The following is a 19,986-nucleotide window of genomic DNA, read 5'->3' on the forward strand; positions in this document are numbered from 1 at the left end:
CAGTAACTTCTCACCAAAAACCAACAACGGTGCGTTATCAGATATAATTACAATTTTTCACAAACGTTTTCGAACATAAAAGTTCTTCATCAGGTGAAAAAACGGACAACTTATAAAAAACGTTCAATGGAACAGATTTTCGAAAGAGCCGTGCGCAAGATTCGAAATGCTACTCGTGCGGATGTCGTCACCGCTGCGCATGGGCGGAAGTGGAAACTTTCCTGTAATGTCATCCGTCATATATGAGCATTTGCCATGCAACGGATAACGATAACTCCTCTTTGCCGTTGATACATTTTTTATCTCGGGCGGTTTTATGTATGTGCACTGCCTCCATCCATCTCAAACGGTGTATAAGGGGTGTGGTGTGGATAATCCTGGCCTCGTCAAACCTTGCCTGTATATCCGGATCTGTGGCGTAACGTGCCAAAGCGGTTGTACATCTTTGGTGACGGATGTCTGCTTTATGCTCTTTAATTCTCGCTCCTAGCGATCTTTTAGTGGAGCCGATGTACCATAAGTCTTCGTCACACCTGTGGTCTTTGAGCGGGATGGCATACACTCCCGGTAGCTTGTCTTGATTGGGGGGGGATCTTTGGCATTCCGTAGCATCTGATATATATTCGGGCATCTTTTATAGGTGATGCTGACTTGTTTCTTCTTGGCAACTTCCAAATATAGCTTTCTTAAATATGGATTGTAGGTGAGCGGAATGCTATCTTTATGCTCTGTTGTTATTTGCTCATGCTGCGTTGACAGTTGGTAATTCCCCCATTTTTTGGTTAATTTACTTATAAGGTTGCAGTATCCGTGGCTCTGAGCAATACTGCGTAACGTGTTAATCTCTTTCTGCAGAGCGTGTCTTGTTGAGGAATGGGTGTACGCCCGTTTGACTAAGGTGTTGAATGCTGCTAGTTTGTACGGTATGGGGTCACAGGAGCCTATGGGGATGTACAATTGGTCTGCAAGCGGTTTCCTGTACACTTCTGTGAGAATGGAGGTTCCTTTAACCATGATACTAACATCAAGAAGATGAACATGCGTGTCATTCGCCTGTTCCAGGCCCAGAGTTACGCCATTGCTATTGTTATTAAATAAATCGACAAATGCCGCTATGTCCGGCTTGCTCTTCCACAAGATGAGTATGTCATCCACGTATCTCTTATATAGCTGTATGTTGTGGAGGTGGTTCGAAGGGTTTTCTCTTCGGAGTTGCCGTATTACCAGCTCGCACAACCCTTCCGAACCCTCCTTAGAGAAAACCCTTCTGAACCACCTCCACAACATACAGCTATATAAGAGATACGTGGATGACATACTCATCTTGTGGAAGAGCAAGCCGGACATAGCGGCATTTGTCGATTCATTTAATAACAACAGCTACGGCGTAACTCTGGGCCTGGAACAGGCGAATGACACGCATGTTCATTTTCTTGATGTTAGTATCATGGTTAAAGGAACCTCCATTCTCACAGAAGTGTACAGGAAACCGCTTGCAGACCAATTGTACATCCCCATAGGCTCCTGTGACCCCATACCGTACAAACTAGCAGCATTCAACACCTTAGTCAAACGGGCGTACACCCATTCCTCAACAAGACACGCTCTGCAGAAAGAGATTAACACGTTACGCAGTATTGCTCAGAGCCACGGATACTGCAACCTTATAAGTAAATTAACCAAAAAATGGGGGAATTACCAACTGTCAACGCAGCATGAGCAAATAACAACAGAGCATAAAGATAGCATTCCGCTCACCTACAATCCATATTTAAGAAAGCTATATTTGGAAGTTGCCAAGAAGAAACAAGTCAGCATCACCTATAAAAGATGCCCGAATATATATCAGATGCTACGGAATGCCAAAGATCCCCCCCCAATCAAGACAAGCTACCGGGAGTGTATGCCATCCCGCTCAAAGACCACAGGTGTGACGAAGACTTATGGTACATCGGCTCCACTAAAAGATCGCTAGGAGCGAGAATTAAAGAGCATAAAGCAGACATCCGTCACCAAAGATGTACAACCGCTTTGGCACGTTATGCCACAGATCCGGATATACAGGCAAGGTTTGACGAGGCCAGGATTATCCACACCACACCCCTTATACACCGTTTGAGATGGATGGAGGCAGTGCACATACATAAAACCGCCCGAGATAAAAAATGTATCAACGGCAAAGAGGAGTTATCGTTATCCGTTGCATGGCAAATGCTCATATATGACGGATGACATTACAGGAAAGTTTCCACTTCCGCCCATGCGCAGCGGTGACGACATCCGCACGAGTAGCATTTCGAATCTTGCGCACGGCTCTTTCGAAAATCTGTTCCATTGAACGTTTTTTATAAGTTGTCCGTTTTTTCACCTGATGAAGAACTTTTATGTTCGAAAACGTTTGTGAAAAATTGTAATTATATCTGATAACGCACCGTTGTTGGTTTTTGGTGAGAAGTTACTATCATAACAGATGGCACCATATGCAATTTTAAATGTTGCAGGAAAGTTAAGCAATTTGTTTCTGGATTTATTAAACTGTACAATGTATAAATTCATAGACCTATTATAATATCCAATCTACTCGTCCGACTACCGGTTTATTTAATCCGTAAACTCTTTTCCAACCTTTGTATCCGGTACTTCCTTTACTGTCCAAATATATTAATTATTATAATTATATATAATATAATTATAATTATAATATATTAATTAAAGTAATATTTGTATATAATTTAAAATATTACTAAATAACTTTTAAATTAGGCAAATATTTGTTTTACTATTGTTTGCTAACATTTTCTAAACAGTGATTTGATATACAAAACAGAGTTTCAGATACTGTTGGATGGCTTGATGCTTACAATCCATCTAGTCTTTACCATGTAAAGAAAGCTCATTTTTGGTATTATTTTTATTATTATTTATATTTTCAATACTTAATGCATGTTAGGCAATCTGTTGTTTCTGTTTCACTTACTTTATAATTACGTCTACGATGGCATAGAAATGAAACAATTAATAATGGAAATAAAAAAAGAGAGGGGGGAAATGGAACGTCTAAGTTGATGCCTTCTACACTGCTTATTGGTTTAGTGACATAAATTATTTTCAATAAGTAACATATTTTTAGATTATAAAATATATATTAATTATAATAATATAAATATATTGTAAATAAAATATATTTAATTATATATATATATATAATATAGTTCTTTTTTATAAATTACAGTAATAAATTAAAAAATATATAATTATTTTACAGTTGTGTTGATATAAAAGAACATGAATCACTAGACATTGAAAAATATCACTGTCCTCAGTGCCAAAAATTGCATGGACTTCCAATACGTAAGTTTTATTTTTTAAATTTGTTCTATGTTACATTTGTTTTATTAAATAAAATCATTTCTGACTATTTATATCAAACATCTGTTTGTGTTTTTAATAAATAATAAACAAATGTTTAAATTTTTAAACAATTGTGGGGAGGTGTGTAACACTTTGGAGCTAGAGCAATTACATCAGTTCATAGATCTGTGCTTTGTTGTAATGTTTGTGGCTGATATTTTCAACACTTACTATAAATTGTGTTTTTTATGATTAAATGCACCTTAAAGAAATCATATTAGCAACTTCTGTTTATTGTGCAGATGTTTTGCTACTTACACTACCCAACCTTCCATTGATATTTGCTTTCAGACTTTTAATATTAAATCATATAACCATTTGGGTCATTTGCCACACTGACTGGATCATCTTTGCACCAATAGTTCTTCTTGATTTTCAGCTAACTTGAGCTTTTAGGCAGACATTGTGTGTGTGTGTGTGTGTGTAAACAAGTCCATATTTTAATAATCAGATGTCTAATGGCTGGATTTTTCAAAGACTGAATTACTTAGTTTTATTAGTTAAACATATATCCAAGTTATATCTCAGAAATTCAATGTTTAAATATTTGATTTGAATACTAAAATTAAATTCAAATTCATGATTGCTGTATATAATTGAATTTAGCTTTAAAATTATTTGATGCCTGAAACACCACTAAGCTAAATAGTTAAGTGCTGAAAAAGGTGGCAAATCAGATCATAAATTTGTTGATATTTGCTACATCTCTACACACTCCTCATTAAGATGTTAGATACATTTGCACAATAAACAGAAGTTGCAGATTTGAGTCTGCTTTGGGTTAATCTTTTCTTCCAAAGTATTCTAAATTATTAAATCTAATTATTAATATTAATACAAGATGGCTGTCTAACTACTAATCTTTATATCAAATTACTTAGGGTATGTTCATAAAGTCAAATTATTAACAAGAGAGTCATAAAATACTATGCTGTATGTTAATAATGTAAGACTTGTAGAATTTTGTTGGATGGCAATTTTATGAAAATTAATTTGAAGACAGTCTGTTTGAAATTGATAACCACTATTTATTCAATGAATAAATAAATAGTGGTTCATTGGTAACCATTATTCAATGAATAAATAGTGGTTACCAATTTTGGACAGACTGTCTTCAAATTAATTTTCAATGTAAGACTTGTCGACTGTGTGGGATTGTCAGGACGGTTGAGGGATCATGGCAATCATGTGCAGACATGAAATTAGCACTGAGACAGGTTTTCTATCTTTTATTGTTAATAAAAAGGGTTAAAGGTTCTCTTACAAATATCTGTACGTCTCTGTGTACACAAATTTACTAGGATAGAGTCTGGTAAAGTCACAAATATTCCCAGGATTGTCTTCCTCAGTTCCTTGGTTTGCAGATTTGACAGTCCTGGGGCACACTGTAGCTTGGAAAAGGATAGTTCTTGTTGCAGGGGTGAAGCTTGAAGAGCACGAACCACTCTAGGAGATCGAACGTCTCTCGGAGATAGATGAAAGGTTGAACAACCGATTTTTATGCATGTTTAAATGACACGACACTCTTTGCACCAACCCTTTTGTTTTATCATAAAATAAAACAAAAGGATTGGTGCAAAGAGTGTCGTGTCATTTAAACATGCATTTTTTTATAAATTTTTTCCCTCAATTCTGCATTAGTCTCCCCTCATCATCAGGTGACAATTTTAAACCCTTTGGATTTAGTCATGAAATTGTTGTGACTAATCTCAATTCCCGTATATTTAAAATTCCTTCAACTTTGATATTCTCCTCGCAATTTAAACTTTTTGTTTTTTGTTTTATTGGAAAGAACTTTTATTATTTAAGCTAGACTTTAAGTCTTGCTTTGTTTAATTCTGAAAGGTGGGAGCTTAACTAACTCGCTGGATTTTCATCATTTGAAACATATAATTTTAATTCCGTCCTGGACCTCACAGGGCACACCTCCTTTCTTTTAAAATGTTGCCACCGGAGGCAACATTTTAACAATCCACCTTGAGCCTTTTGGGAGAAGTTTCTTGTGATGGTTTAGCTTAAGAGAAAGATCAACTTGGCATCTGACAATGTTGTTCTTCTTTTGCATGCGTTTGATCTCAAGTTTCTTGATGTGTCACGTAACTTCAGACAGAGGTTACAATCATTGCATCATTTGAACATGTACTAATTCTGTTACAATTGGTTAAATGAACATTTGTGGTTATCTCAGGTAACATTTTGACAATATTTAAATTTCGACTAACAATTTAACTGCTCATTCGAAATATTTTCCTTCTGACAGGTGGTATCAGACTTCCTACCATTCAGATAATAAGTTAATTCTCAAGGTTTTGGAGAAGAGACTGACTTTCTTTTTTCCATTTCCTTGTTTGAAAAATTTTTCCCAGTTTTAAAAGTTTATTCAAACATGCCTATACAAAAGTATATCACAATTTTTCATTTGTTTAATTTTTATTTCATTTGTAGATTGAGCAATTCTTATTCAATATTAATCTTAAAATTTGTTACCATTTCTCTAATAAAGCCAAAAAGGGGGGGGTGAATATCAAATATATTCATGTTCCTGTCCAATTCATCTGTTTAGGACCATGAACAGTGATTCAATATATGATCTGACTCCTCTGTCACAACAAAAAGGTGAACACCAAAGTGGTTACTCATGCTTCTGGTGTGTATTTGGTGCAAGTGTAGATGCAGACCATTTTTGGAAGTCATGAATGTCTTTCTGCAGCTGTCTCTAGCTCTCTTTTTCAGATGTCCGTCTTCTGATTAAGTGATATTTTTCTCTTTTCTTTGGCTTTTATTGATTCAGATCACCAAATTCAAAGTCACCGTCAGAGACAAATACACTTTTTGTAGTTGTCTGAAGGAGCTATCAACAAACTGGAAATCACTGTGGACATTGTTTAAATTCTTAATGATGACAATCTTGGTCTTTGTTCTCTGTTTGTTATTTTAACTATGACAGATGTAATCATCAGGCACTCGAATTTGGGGAAAATTTTCCTAATCTTTAAATTTGATTATATAAATTACTCAATCTTTGACAAAGTCATCAGTGTTTCTTTCATAACAATTTCAATCTGTACCTGAATGTTTATTGTCAAACATTCTATTTTTGCATGATAACCTCTTCCCTTAGGAGGAGGTTATCATGCAAAAATACATTTACACTGAATAAATAGGCCGATTGGTGTAGGTCAGTGTTCTGCATCACAAGGTGAAAGGTGTGACATGAACTTTTACATATTCTATTAATTTCAAGTTTTATTTATATATTTTTATCACAGTTGCTGTGTTTCTTATACTTGTATTTTATTCTCTGCCGCAGCACTGATGAAATAAGATGATGTTAAAGCAATAAACACATACGTTGTCCCAGTACTCACTTATTCTTTTGGAATTATACATTGGACTTGTACAGATCTTGAGCAACTCCAAAGGAAAACAAGAACACTTACTTACTAAGCATAAACAACATCATCCTAAATCTGCCACAGAAAGATTAACCCTTCCACGTAAAGATGGTGGACGTGGCCTGATTGACATAGTTAACCTTCACTACAAACAAATACAGTCACTGTGAGAGTTTTTCTACATTAAACAAGAAACATCACAATTACATAAAGCAGTAACTCTAGCAGACTCGAATAACACACCATTAAACTTACACTCACATCATATGGACACAACACAACATATAAAAAGCATAGACACCATTAAGCAATCATGGGCTCGAATGGCACTCCATGGCAGGCATCCTTACAACCTGGCCCAGGATTTTGTTGACAAAACTGCGTCAAACAGCTGGTTAGCTTGGGGATGCCTCTTTGGGGAGACGGAAGGATTCATGATCGCCATACAGGATCAGGTCATAAATACTAAAAACTACAGAAAACACATACTCAAAGATGCAACACTCACAAATGACACATGCAGAAAATGTCACATCATGCCAGAAACTATACAACACATCACCTCTGGTTGCAAGCTCTTGGCACAGACAGATTATTTACATAGACATAATCAAGTAGCAAATATAATACATCAAGAGCTTGCAAAGAAACACAAATTAGTAGACATCCACGAACCATACTACAAATACATTTTACAGACAGTATTGGAAAACAACACTCACAAAATGTACTATGACAGAACAATAATCACAAAACAATTTACCACAACAGACCAACATCACACTCATTGACAAACACAATAAAATCACATACATTATAGACATATCTGTTCCAAACACTCACAATGTACAAAACACATACAATGAAAAAAATCAGCAAGTACACAGAACTCACCCAGGAAATAAGGCATCTATGGAGGATGAATAGGCTGCTTATTGTACCTGTTTTTCTCTGCTCTACAGCTGTTATACCACACATGCTATGCAAAAGCCTGGGAACATTAAAATTGAATAGAAATGTATACATCACACTACAGAAGGACACTATATATACATGTCATATTGTTAGGAAATTCCTGAATACAGACACACACTGACACATTTATTTAATTTTTGTTATGTTTAGAAATTACTATGCCTTGACTCTAGTTCGGCGTACTACACAGCCATCGCTGTCAACCGAGTATAACTCACAAAACCCAACATAATAATAATAGGTTTATTGGCATTACGAAATTCTATTAATGGTATCATATCATATGTTTTTTGAGGGGAATAACATTTTGGTGTGCCATGTTGAATCATAGGTGTGCTGCACGTAGAAGAAGGTTGTGGAACACTGGTGTAGGTGGTGGCAAATGCTCCTGACCCTGATTTTGGGATGTTGACACTCCTCCTCCAACTGCATTTGTGATGAGTGCATCTACTGTTTGCCCACACCTATTTGACTTGGGATACCCAAGGACCCAAGGATATTTGCCTACTGGTCCCTGATATCTTAGAGCATAATTGTGTGAAGATTGCACAGAGGTTGCTTGCTGACTAACCTCTATTGTTTCCACTGGCTCTACCTGATTTGGTTGCATTGAATTTAAGATAAATTTATCCCAAGGTCTATTAGTATCGGCATCTGTTGTTCTAAGGCTAATGCCTTGGGATCCTTTGCTTCTGAAGTAACATTGTCCTCTGCAAATGATCGAAACTCCATTCATGCAAGTGTGGGTTTCAGTCGGTTAGCATGTGTGTGCAACCTCTTTCCGGTATGAATTTGCTGGAAAATTAAGTCAACAGGACTTTTTTGCTACTATCCTACAGGGTCTCGGCCATCTCAGGGCCAGTTTTCGTTTTAACCCTGATGGGAGGATTTCCTCTGTTACAAAAACTCTGTCTCCAATCAAATATTTCTGGGGCCTATTCTTTCACTGATGGTATAATTTTCTATCATAGGCTGCTTTTTCTGCCTTAACAAATGTGCCTATTTTAATTCCTTTATTTATTTTTATTGGTTGCATAGTAATATTCATGATCCTAATAGGTATTTTACTGCATTGTTGCGTGTTTACTAAAACACCTGCGATAAACACTCCTCCTTCATCTAGGGTACAAGGTTCAACCATTCCCATCATACCCACCATCTGATTGACAGCTTCTCTCACCTTTTCTCCCACAATGACTTCCGATCATGGCGGAACTATGCAGCCATTTATCAGCATGGCATCATTTGAAGTATTACTTTCTTTCTTGTTTTTTCTATTTGGTTTAAAGTTTTTGAACGCCTTCTCTGTTTATTTGCCAAGTGGCTTCTGTTCCTTTTCTTTTTACTATTGTTACTTTCAGCATTATCCTTATTCTTGCGGAAATTATTTATAATAATTGATAAGCCCTCAAAATTGTTAAATCCTGTTTATTAGGCTATCTAATGCTATCTAAATTAATGGAAATTATTTAATTGAGTCAATTTTTCCTCAAAACTTACACGTTTCTTCTTCTCTATCTATAATTGTCTTTACCTACTCTGTTGGGATTACTAACGTTATTGTGAAAACTTGCTAGTCCCCAGAAGGTTATCTCATCACTCATGGGGAATATTAATTTCGCATTCTTAATGGAAATAGTTGTCATATTTCTCAATTATATTCCTTCTTAAAATTCCATCATTTGGTTCTGTTATTTTAGGGTCTACTATGAGACCCTAAAATACATTCATGAGAAAACACTAATCTACCGATTCTAAATTTTATGTTATATTTCCCAATTGTTTCTATCTTGTGACCTGTTACACTCATTAATTTTAATGCGCTCATCTTCACTTCCTGCATTTCACTTAAATTTTGGAAAAGGGATCCTGATATTAAGGTAATGGCTGTGCCTGTATCTATCATAAGTTGTGCTCTTTTACTTTCTATGTCACAGACTAAAGTGCAGGAAGGTAATTCTCTGCTCTTTGATCTACTGATTACCGTTAATGGGATTGCATTGTGCGAATTATCCCTCAATTACTCTAAGTTGCGAGGTTCTCTAATTTTTACTGAAATAATTCTATTGCCACAATTTCCTTTCAAATCATCTCAATTTCCTTCCCTATGATTATCTGCTTGTCTGAGGTTTTTCTTGGGCCAGGGTAAAGCTAAGTATCTACTAGCAGTTGCACTGATCGGTACTCGCTAGATCCCAAAACTTCTTTCTGGGACCTAGCGAGCACCAGGGACCAATCCTGGGGCCAGTCCTGACCATAACACACTGAAAGATAAGGCAATCATTCCCAATTTTGATTTTTTTTTGTTTAAACTGTCTAATACATCACACACAAAACCAACACCAGCACTATGAAAAGAAAAATTTAGTAATGTTTTTGCTATATGAAATAGACATCATCGGGTACAAATGATATAGAACAAAACAGCTAAAAAAAATCAAATATTTTTTTTAAAATGTTCAAATTGATTATGTAATTAGAATATATTGTGTTAAAATTTATATGTTATGTTTGGGATACAATTTCAAAATATGTCTATTATTTAAACAATAAACGAATAAATAATCAGCTAATTTCATATTAATTATTATTACATAACTATCATACGTAATTTAAATTATCATTAATGTGAGTTTGTATCGACGGAATCTAGTTTAATAATGGTGCGCCATGCTGTGGAAAGTGTATCTATACTGCACCTGATAAAAAGGTGCATAACTAGTATAACATGGATACGACAAATATGGAAAAGGGGATATCAGAGTCAGCCCTTCTGACATTAATTGATCGCAATGTTTTTATTTCTGGCTGTAATAGATACAATTGGATGAAATGTAAGGGTTCTTTCCTTTCTACCTATCTATAGGGCAAGGGATTCAGTTTGGGGTATTGCCAATAGGGGACTTGATTATACATTGCAGATGGTTGTCTTGGTGTTCACACACTTGGCAGTCTTATAAAATTTGCAGGTGGTGGGTGCTGCCAGTTTGAATAATTCTGTGCCTTTCCTTTCCAAACTTTGGTCTTGTTGCAGATTGAGGTGTTTGCCTAACTTGTTACTTTCAGCATTATCACTAGGGATTGCAATTGCTGAATCCCTCATCCAGCAATCCAGCTGGATCCAGCACATTTTTCGGCCTGATGGATCCAGCACCAGGTGCTGGATTTAGCGCTGCGGATCCGCAAATACTCAATTAACTTTCTAAATAATGGTGCAAAAGTCTACGTTGTCGGCGTTGCCACTTTGCTACGTGCGCTATCGCTCGGCAGCGAGAATGACGTTGCCGTTCAGTTCGGCACATGCTACATTCCCTCTGTACACTGCACCGCCTGCCCCTTTTGCCTCTGCTGATCTAATTGCCAATTGACTTTCCACTCTCGCTAAATAAAGTGTCTTCGCGCTAAATAAAATAAGTAACTCCTCTACTAGTCCTGGTGCATAATTCTGATTTATGGTCAGTTGTGATGTCAATGAATCACGTGACGGAACGATTTATGATTATTTGATGACCCTGAAACCAACTAACATAGAGGCCTTCTCCGCAGCGGGATATATATATGCAGTTCATTAAGAAGTAGATTGGGAGACAAACACCATCAATACCATTTGTTTCTTGAGATCCTACTTTCAGAAAAGTCAAAGAAATAACAGAAGTGATTGATTTAATTTTATTTAATCCTTTAAAATACTTTATTCAAGACAAGACTAATATTTTATAACTTCTACTCTAATTCTATTAAGTAAGCGTTTTTAACTTTTATTCTATAAGTGGTTAGTGGCTAGGCTAGGCAATTTTATTGTGAAAATTAGTGAGAAACTGAGACTACCTAGTTAGTTAAATAGTTAATTAAATGAATGATTATCAGTATCTTAGATATATGATGATATGAATGTATGTAATTCTTGATTGTAATAATAATAACTAACTACAGTGGAACCTCGCTTAACGAGCACCTCGCACAATGAGTATTTCGCATAATGAGCAAAACAAATTGTAAAAATTTGCCTCGCTTAATGAGTGATGTTTCGCATAACGAGTGATGAGGAGAGGGGAAGTCCTGAATTGTGCGCATGTGTCTGTGTTTAGCACTTGTTCTGCTAGCATCTTACTGACGTTTGCGATCACATATTTTTCCAAACTTGAGTTCACACATGTTACTTACAAACATCAACAATCATAGCCCGTTATATAATAAACACGCCAAATGATATGCCAAATTCTTGGGTCATTAAATTTAATGACCGATTTCAAATTAAATTTTAGAAATGTCTGAACTAAAAATGAACTATTTGTAATTATTAAATTTAATACAAGATGGAAACATAACTGCCTACCTCATGTCAAATTAATTAATTTCTAATATTTAATTATAGCCTTTACATAACCCAAGAATTTGGTATATCGTTTGGAATGTTTATCAAACATATCAGCTGTGATTGTTTTTTTTTTGTTTGTTTGTTCCTGCGAATTGAATTCTCATTTCAGGATGGTTCATTCCACATTAGAAGAAAAGATGATGATGATTAACACTCCTTAACAGTGTATATTGTATAATTTTTTGAATAAACGTTATACATAAAACATTTGAGAATTTTTTTCGGCTTGGAACACATTATCGTATTTTACATTAATTTCTATGGGAAAAATTGTTTCACTTAACGAGTGTTTCGCATTACGAGTAAGACTCTAGAATGAATTATGCTCGTTAAGCGAGGTTCCACTGTACTAATTACTTACTCACTACTTTACTAACAGTTATAAATAACTACAGACTGACATGTAGAGTCTATATAAGAAAACTGGTAAGACTGATAGCCACTTAGCCACTGATTATCTGTCCTTACATTATTATAATATATTAAAATAAATTAATTAGTAGAATTACCTTTGCTATTATTTAACTTAAAGATTACATTATAATTATAATCTGATTAAACTAAATGTTTAATTATCTCTATCTTAAGTGTTAAACCGAACCAAAGTTAAGTTTACTATCTAAATGTGTAAGAAGTTTTACTGATTTATAGTGACCAGTCTAAATAATAAAAGTTTCTTAAGTATTTAAAACAGATGTTTTATTTCTTTAAAAAAAACATAAATTTCTGGATGGATAGATAGATAGATAGATAGATAACACTTTATTGCACCAAAAATACATCTGCACTGGATCCAGCTGGAATGATGTTGGCCCAGCAAAAATCCAGCTGGATTGAAAACACTGCTGGATTGCAATCCCTAATTATCACTAACTTGTGTATACACCTCCTTATGCAGGTTGTCTTTCAGTCCCATTGCTGACTGATTCTTGAGTTTTTCCCCTAATGTTTTGAGTTGCTCCATAATTTGATTGATTTTCGTGTCAAGCGCGGGTTTTTTGTCCAAGTTTTCACACTCTCCTTTTTTGATGCATGATTGTCCAGAGCCTCTTTTATGCTTGAAATAAAATTTTGATTGTTTCCTCTCTAATTGCTACCCTCAAAGCTTCTGAGAACATGGTGAGATCCTGCGACACCACATTTTGCTTAATTTTCTCATTCAGCCCATGTAGAAATTGGATGCGGCATTTTTTGTCCAGCTCTCTTTGCTGACATTGTTTTATGATAGCACACTCCTGTTCTGTCATTCCTGTTGGATAGTTGTCGCGTTGATTAGAGTTTGTAGCTTAACCACAAATTTCTGAACCCTTTTCTCTCGTTGCTGTACATCAGCATGGAACTTTGAATGCAAATCAAATATGGCTCGCAATTGAATTGCTCTATCATTAGATGTTTAAAGTCATATTCTCTCACGCTTTTCATCTGCAAGTTCCTCCAGGCAAAGTCTCAGGCTACACCAGCATGTCCTGTGTAGGGTAAACGATTCCATCTACCTGTTTACTATGCTATACGGCAAAAAGGAAATTTCTAAAGTACAATCAGCATTGCCGTATCTAGGGGCACGATCTATACTTATTAGCCGCATTTCCGGCGGTACGGCTTTGTACTTCCCCTAACTCCTCTACCCAGCTTATGTAGGAGCATATGTAACGACCGAGATAAAGTCAGCGTCTTAGAAAAATCGGGGGTTTACGCAGTGCGACTAGGAAATCCAATAACAGGAATGACAAGAATGCTTGCTTGCCGTCTCGCAGAACATCAGGAGGATATAAACAAAGGAAGACAAACCACAGAGTTGGCTAGAAAAGTTCCATAGCAAGGTTACATCCCGCTATGGTCAGAAACAACACTGCTCAAGCGCTGTAATAATAGACGGATTACATTTATCTGGGAAGCACTCCTCACAATGACCTCAGACGCATGCAACGTCCCCACCCTGGACTTGCCCGAAATATGGGTCCCTTTGTACCAGCGTCTAAACAACCAAACGCGCCGAGAGTTGCACAGTTAGCATGTTCGCTCCTCAACGCATGCGCCGCCAGTCGCGCAGATTTAAAAGCTTCCGAACCGGAGTTACCAAACGTTAAAAAGTTCTTCTTAAAAATTGCCAAAGAAATTTTTCCGTTTTCCGTTTGGAACACTCTGCACATGCCATTTCTTCAAATTTGTTGTTCTTTTTTTGTCTGAAGACGATGAGCTTAACTTCGTTGAAAGTACTTGCGATAAAAAGGAAAGTTTTGTGTTAACGCTGAACTCGGTGATAATTAGCAGAGGTCTAAGTTTGCATTTTGTGATGCGTAAGCACTGTTGCACGGTCCAGTCCACTAAGCTAGCTGCCTCATCCAATGCATTGAAAAAGTCTGTGACATGTCCACTTTTACTGGAAAAGGTCGGAATCATCCCTCCAAAAGCCACAATTGAGCCTTCACATTTGTGATGGGCCATCTGTCTTAGTAGCCGTGTTCTACTCACTTATGATGAACAACTTCACACTGGGTGTATAAAATAAAATGTTACTTACGAAAAACCCGTAACCGGTGCGTAACATACCATATCACTCACTACAAATGTTTTTCCGACACGTAAAAATTTCCACGTTCGATGCTGTTCGGCACGTGATTTGGTTCATTTTTTCATCTTCAAAACTCGTTCCAGTCAATTTTTTAACCTGAAGAAGAACCCAGGAGGGAGTTTTGAAAACGTTCGTAGTGACTGATATTGTATGTTACGCACCAGTTATGGGTTTTTCGTGAGTAACATTTTATTCTACTCACTTTTTTTTTGTCCCAGACCAAACAAAGCTACCACTTTAAAATGGCAGCTTTGTTATTTTTAAATTGTAAAATTCAGGTATCTCCTGAAAAGATTTAAGATATAATATTAAGAATAAGATATTATTAAGAAGACAAAATATTACAGAATGTTCACTGCATTGTGTATTTTGGTTAAGAAACTATCATATAAATTTTATTAAACAAAACCTACCAAAACAACCTTCATTTTTCTCTGGTTTTTGCACATATGTAATATAAATAAATGTTAAGTTTAATGTATTTTATTATGCAAAATTTATAATTGTATGAAAGAAGATCTGAAGAGGGGGAAAATACCCTGAAACCATTTTATACAAAAATAATATGTATTGAATAATAAATTCTATTCTTTGCCACGTGTGTTTCTGTATGATAAGTTTGACACAGCAATTTTTTTTGCATTTTCACTAATGAACATTGAAAGAACAAGAAGCAATCAAGTATTAAAATAATAATTCATTTTGAATATTGATGAGAATCCAAAAGTGTAAATAAGTTTAAAAATTATCTAGGATTTGTATTTTATTTATTTTTATGTCAATGTAAGTCACTAAAGTAAATCAAACATTATAAAATCTGCTGAATTTTCAAAGAAAAAATGAGCAACTGAAACCAGGCAACCAAAAACTTTTTGGCAATCAGTTGTTGCAGGTCCAAAATGTCAAAGAAATGAATGACCCCTTGACCATAGTTCATAAAATATTCAACAAAACACTTTATTAAACTATAATTCCAATACTGGATTTTCTGATTACAAAACAAAAGTTATAATTTCAATAACAAGAGCTAGTATAAAAATCAAATATTACAAATTTCAAATTCAGTATTTACAATTATGAAAGTGATTGCTAGTAAAATTTACAAAATTACAATTATTTATAATTCCACAGCTATACACTGACTAGCAGAAGTGAAGTCTAGTTTGATGTATCAGTTTGACAAAGATCTTTTATATAATGTTAATTTGCATGCTTATAAAAAATAAAGTGTCTCCTAACTAGTGTATCTACTAAAATCTGGTTACAAAAATATAGTACATTATTATTTAATATTTAAACATATTTAATCCCTAAATTAGCAGAATACAATTCCATTCATTAACCAAATGAGTAGAATTGCATCCCATTAGCCAGGAAGTACTAGTCTTAAAATCAAAACTCCAAAAATCATCAAATTTAGTGCAGAATAGGCAATTTCTTGATAGAACTAACATTTCAGTTTTTTTTTAAAGCTCCTCTTTAGGTTATAAAGATGACATACAAATTGAACAGAAAATCAACTTCAAAAGTATTTATCAGGTACAGTACATAACCTCATATATGTAAAAGCTGAATATATAATTAATAAATACAGAAATAAGATAAAGATAAATACACTAAAATACAACAAAATAAAATGCATTAACATCAAAATAATAAATATCAAGCATTGGTTACAAAAAGGAAAAATAACACAAAATGTAAATACATAAATGAATAAAACAGTAAAAATGGAAAATTATTTGATTTAAAATAATGCCCTCCAAGGTATGCAACATAGTAGCTGTGTCTCTACTGTTGATAGCCATCCCTTTAGTAATACCTTTAAACTCTTTAAATATCTCCAACTATTTAAGGCATGACAGAACTATGGCTCAATAGAGAAGATGAGTTCTTCCACATCTCTAAAGCAAAGATTGTCAAGGCAGTATACCCAAGTGCTTTTTAATGGGGTCTTATATTCCTAGCCTGGAGATATCTATAGGTGGTGCCAATGTATTCATAATGATGATCCCCATCCTGTGTACATGTAATGAAATTGTGTAAACCCTAGGGAGAGTTTATTCATTGGGAGGATCCTTATCATTCTTGAATAAGGATAACACTGTCAGGCTCTTCCTCTAGGCAGTATAAACATAGAACTGTTGGGCAACCTCTCTGTGGATTCCACTTAACACATTGTTATAGGTGACCATTCTAAATGGCTTTTTTTTTCCTTGGAGATGGGTGTTACTTGATTCCAAAATGTTGTATGTACTAGATTTAAGGTTGTTTTTTGGAATTTTGATATTAAATACATCCAGTTTGTAAGGGAATTTTGTTAGCACTAACCTTGTTGAAATGACAGTTGATGTTTGACATAACCCAAAAATTCAAAATAACAAACAAAATGGAAAATAAATAATGCAAGTAACTAAATATTAATATAATTGTAAATAAAAATCTCTATTGCTACCTCACAGGACAGTTATTGGCAGTCAGTTATTCTGTTGGTCAGTTGGCAGCAGTCAATCACATGTCCAGCCTGTTAGACAAAATTCAAATACTTGGTTTTATTTAATAATATTTTATCTAATTTATCTGGTTATCAAATAATTTACATTTTTTTTTTAATATTTGGATACCAAATTTTTAATATTTGATAGACATATATACTTATGTTTAGTAACTAATTCTAGTTTTTATAAGGTTGAAAAATCTGATAAAAAAAACTTAAACCTATTTTTAAATGATTTGTGTTGATAAGTCAAAATGTTAATGTTGAAGTTTGTGACTTCCTGGAGAAGGTTGAAAGTTTTCTAGTTAGATTAAAACCTGTTATTTAATTTTTTCTTACTAAATTAACCTTAAGTCAATAGTGTCTGAGAATTTCAAATAAACATTGAATGTCATTCTATTTTTGAATGGATTATTCCCCCCCTCATAACAAATATGGTAGTTTTAAAAATTTTATATAAATATTTATTTAAATATCTGTTAATAAAGTTTACATTTTAAAGTTTTCATTAAATCATCAAAATATGCAGATAATACAGTATAGTCCTGAAAACTCAGCCTAATGTGGACCGAAGGGTGGCAGAGTTTGTGAAAATGCCAGGTTATTGGGAATGGGGTTAAAAAAGAATAAGTACGAGTGTTTCCTCAGAAAATACTGTACTGTACTTGTATGTATTGTTTGCTTGAGAATACAACAGAGAATAAATTGCCAAATACCCTTAAACAAAGGAAAAGTACATACTTTATGAAGGCATAGAGCCTTTACTACATGAAAATGAAAATTAATGAATACACAATGTACAGTAATTTATCTGATAAGACAGACCTCAGAAAAATACTTTGAGGCATAAAGCTTCTATAATGAAAATTAACCAGCTGACTTTGCAAAAACTGGCTACTTTTTTTTAAAGAAATGTGTAATGTCCTGTTGTCTTCTGCACTGCACTCTGCGTTTTGCTGCTTCATCACGAAGATGACAAAGGAACAGTAAGTCCATTACCAATGCACCTTGTTGTTGAAAATACTGAAGGGCAGTTTTGACAGCCTTTAGTTCCTCACTGTGTATGGTGGAGTTCTCAATGTCAACATCATCATCATTTTCTGGCATTTTTTCATTAACTGTGACAGCAGCAATAATTTCTGCTTCGGACATAATGCACCAGACACATGGTGGAGGAATGGGAGTGTGGTCGAGTTATCCGGACTACCGGGTTATCGAGTGCCAAGTTTTCAGGACTACTGTATTAAGAAATAAATATGCTATGATTATAAATTGTTTAATTTCAATTTTTAAAGAATATTTAATGTAAATTATTTTCATTTATTGATTGGTTAATCAAATTCTTGCATTTAAATTAAAGTTTCCTTTATTATTTATAGTTAAACAAAGAAGAAATTGGCATAGACATGATTTTGCTGATCCTGATGCAGAAGGAAAGGTAAAGATATGAATATTTAAGTTTTTAAATTAATTTTAAATCATTAAATAGTTTTTGTTCATTTATTTGGCATCATTGATATTTTGACTATAATAATCGTAATTTCCGTTGCAATGATATTCTTGTGATAAATATATTTTGATAGTTGTTTTATTGATGCTCTGGCTCTTATTTCAATCCACATTAATTTTTTAAATCAGCATATGAAACCTCAAACCATATCATTATTTAAGTTTTATTTAGCATGGTGGAATTGGTGTGAGATATTTGGGGATTCAGTTAACTCTGTTACATGTAGGAGATGACTGTTATTAATCAGAATGATTGGTAAGATCAATAAGTTAAGATTTCTGACACCACTAGTCAATTCCACAAACTTAAGATGCAAGCAAAATTAAAAATTAGAAATCTGTTTCCAGAATTCATAGGAGAGAGTATTTTTTAATGTGGGTACAATGTGGAATTAGGCACAAGGAAATTGATACACACACATATATATATATGTATTTTTTTATTTCAAAAATAATATAAAACATATCAAAAGAACAAAACTTCTAAATATAATAAGTCCTTAAAAAAGGACTGAATTCAAATGTCAATCTACTAATCTATATTCTTATCTTTAAACTGAAATTAGTAATTTTATATTATTAATCATCTGAGACATAAAAACATTTTAAAATGTTTCTCTGTTTTAGAAATTAAAGTAAAATTGTAATTCAGAAATTTAATAATTTATTTAGAAAAATTAAGGATGAATTATAAGTGCACAAGTAGTGTTAAATGTAATAAATGCATTTAATTCTTGTAAAAATAAATATATAATATAGCAACGTTTTAACAAATTACTTCGTTTACGTTTATCATCCGTCGTTCGCAACCAGCCGACAAGTCCTCAACTTCACATCCATGGAGGCGACCTTTCTTTGTAGGCTGCTACCATCGTAATAAAATGCAAAAAAGGTGAACGTCCTCTGGTGCTATCGCCACTTTTCTATAAAATACAATTTGAGTAAATATAAAATATAAAACATGGCCGACGGTAATACATTTAATTCTTGTAAAAATAAATATATAATATAGCAACGTTTTAACAAATTACTTCGTTTACGTTTATCATCCGTCGTTCGCAACCAGCCGACAAGTCCTCAACTTCACATCCATGGAGGCGACCTTTCTTTGTAGGCTGCTACCATCGTAATAAAATGCAAAAAAGGTGAACGTCCTCTGGTGCTATCGCCACTTTTCTATAAAATACAATTTGAGTAAATATAAAATATAAAACATGGCCGACGGTAATACATTTAATTCTTGTAAAAA

At 34.3% G+C, this 19,986-nt stretch overlaps 1 protein-coding gene across 2 annotated transcripts in view; it reads left to right on the forward strand.

The window, feature by feature from the left end:
- The window catches only part of LOC136977450 (histone lysine demethylase PHF8-like), an 83,648-nt gene that overhangs the window by 17,843 nt on the left and 45,819 nt on the right, over positions 1 to 19,986 (forward strand). For both annotated transcript variants that reach the window (XM_067272936.1, XM_067272937.1), the window contains exons 2-3: positions 3,266 to 3,351; positions 18,608 to 18,666. In XM_067272936.1, the coding sequence (XP_067129037.1) occupies positions 3,266 to 3,351; positions 18,608 to 18,666 (145 nt within the window). The remainder of the gene's footprint in view (positions 1 to 3,265; positions 3,352 to 18,607; positions 18,667 to 19,986) is intronic.

This window comes from Centruroides vittatus, unplaced genomic scaffold (genome assembly GCF_030686945.1).
Source record: "Centruroides vittatus isolate TY-2023 unplaced genomic scaffold, ASM3068694v2 contig_459, whole genome shotgun sequence".
Taxonomy (NCBI): Eukaryota; Metazoa; Arthropoda; class Arachnida; order Scorpiones; family Buthidae; genus Centruroides; species Centruroides vittatus.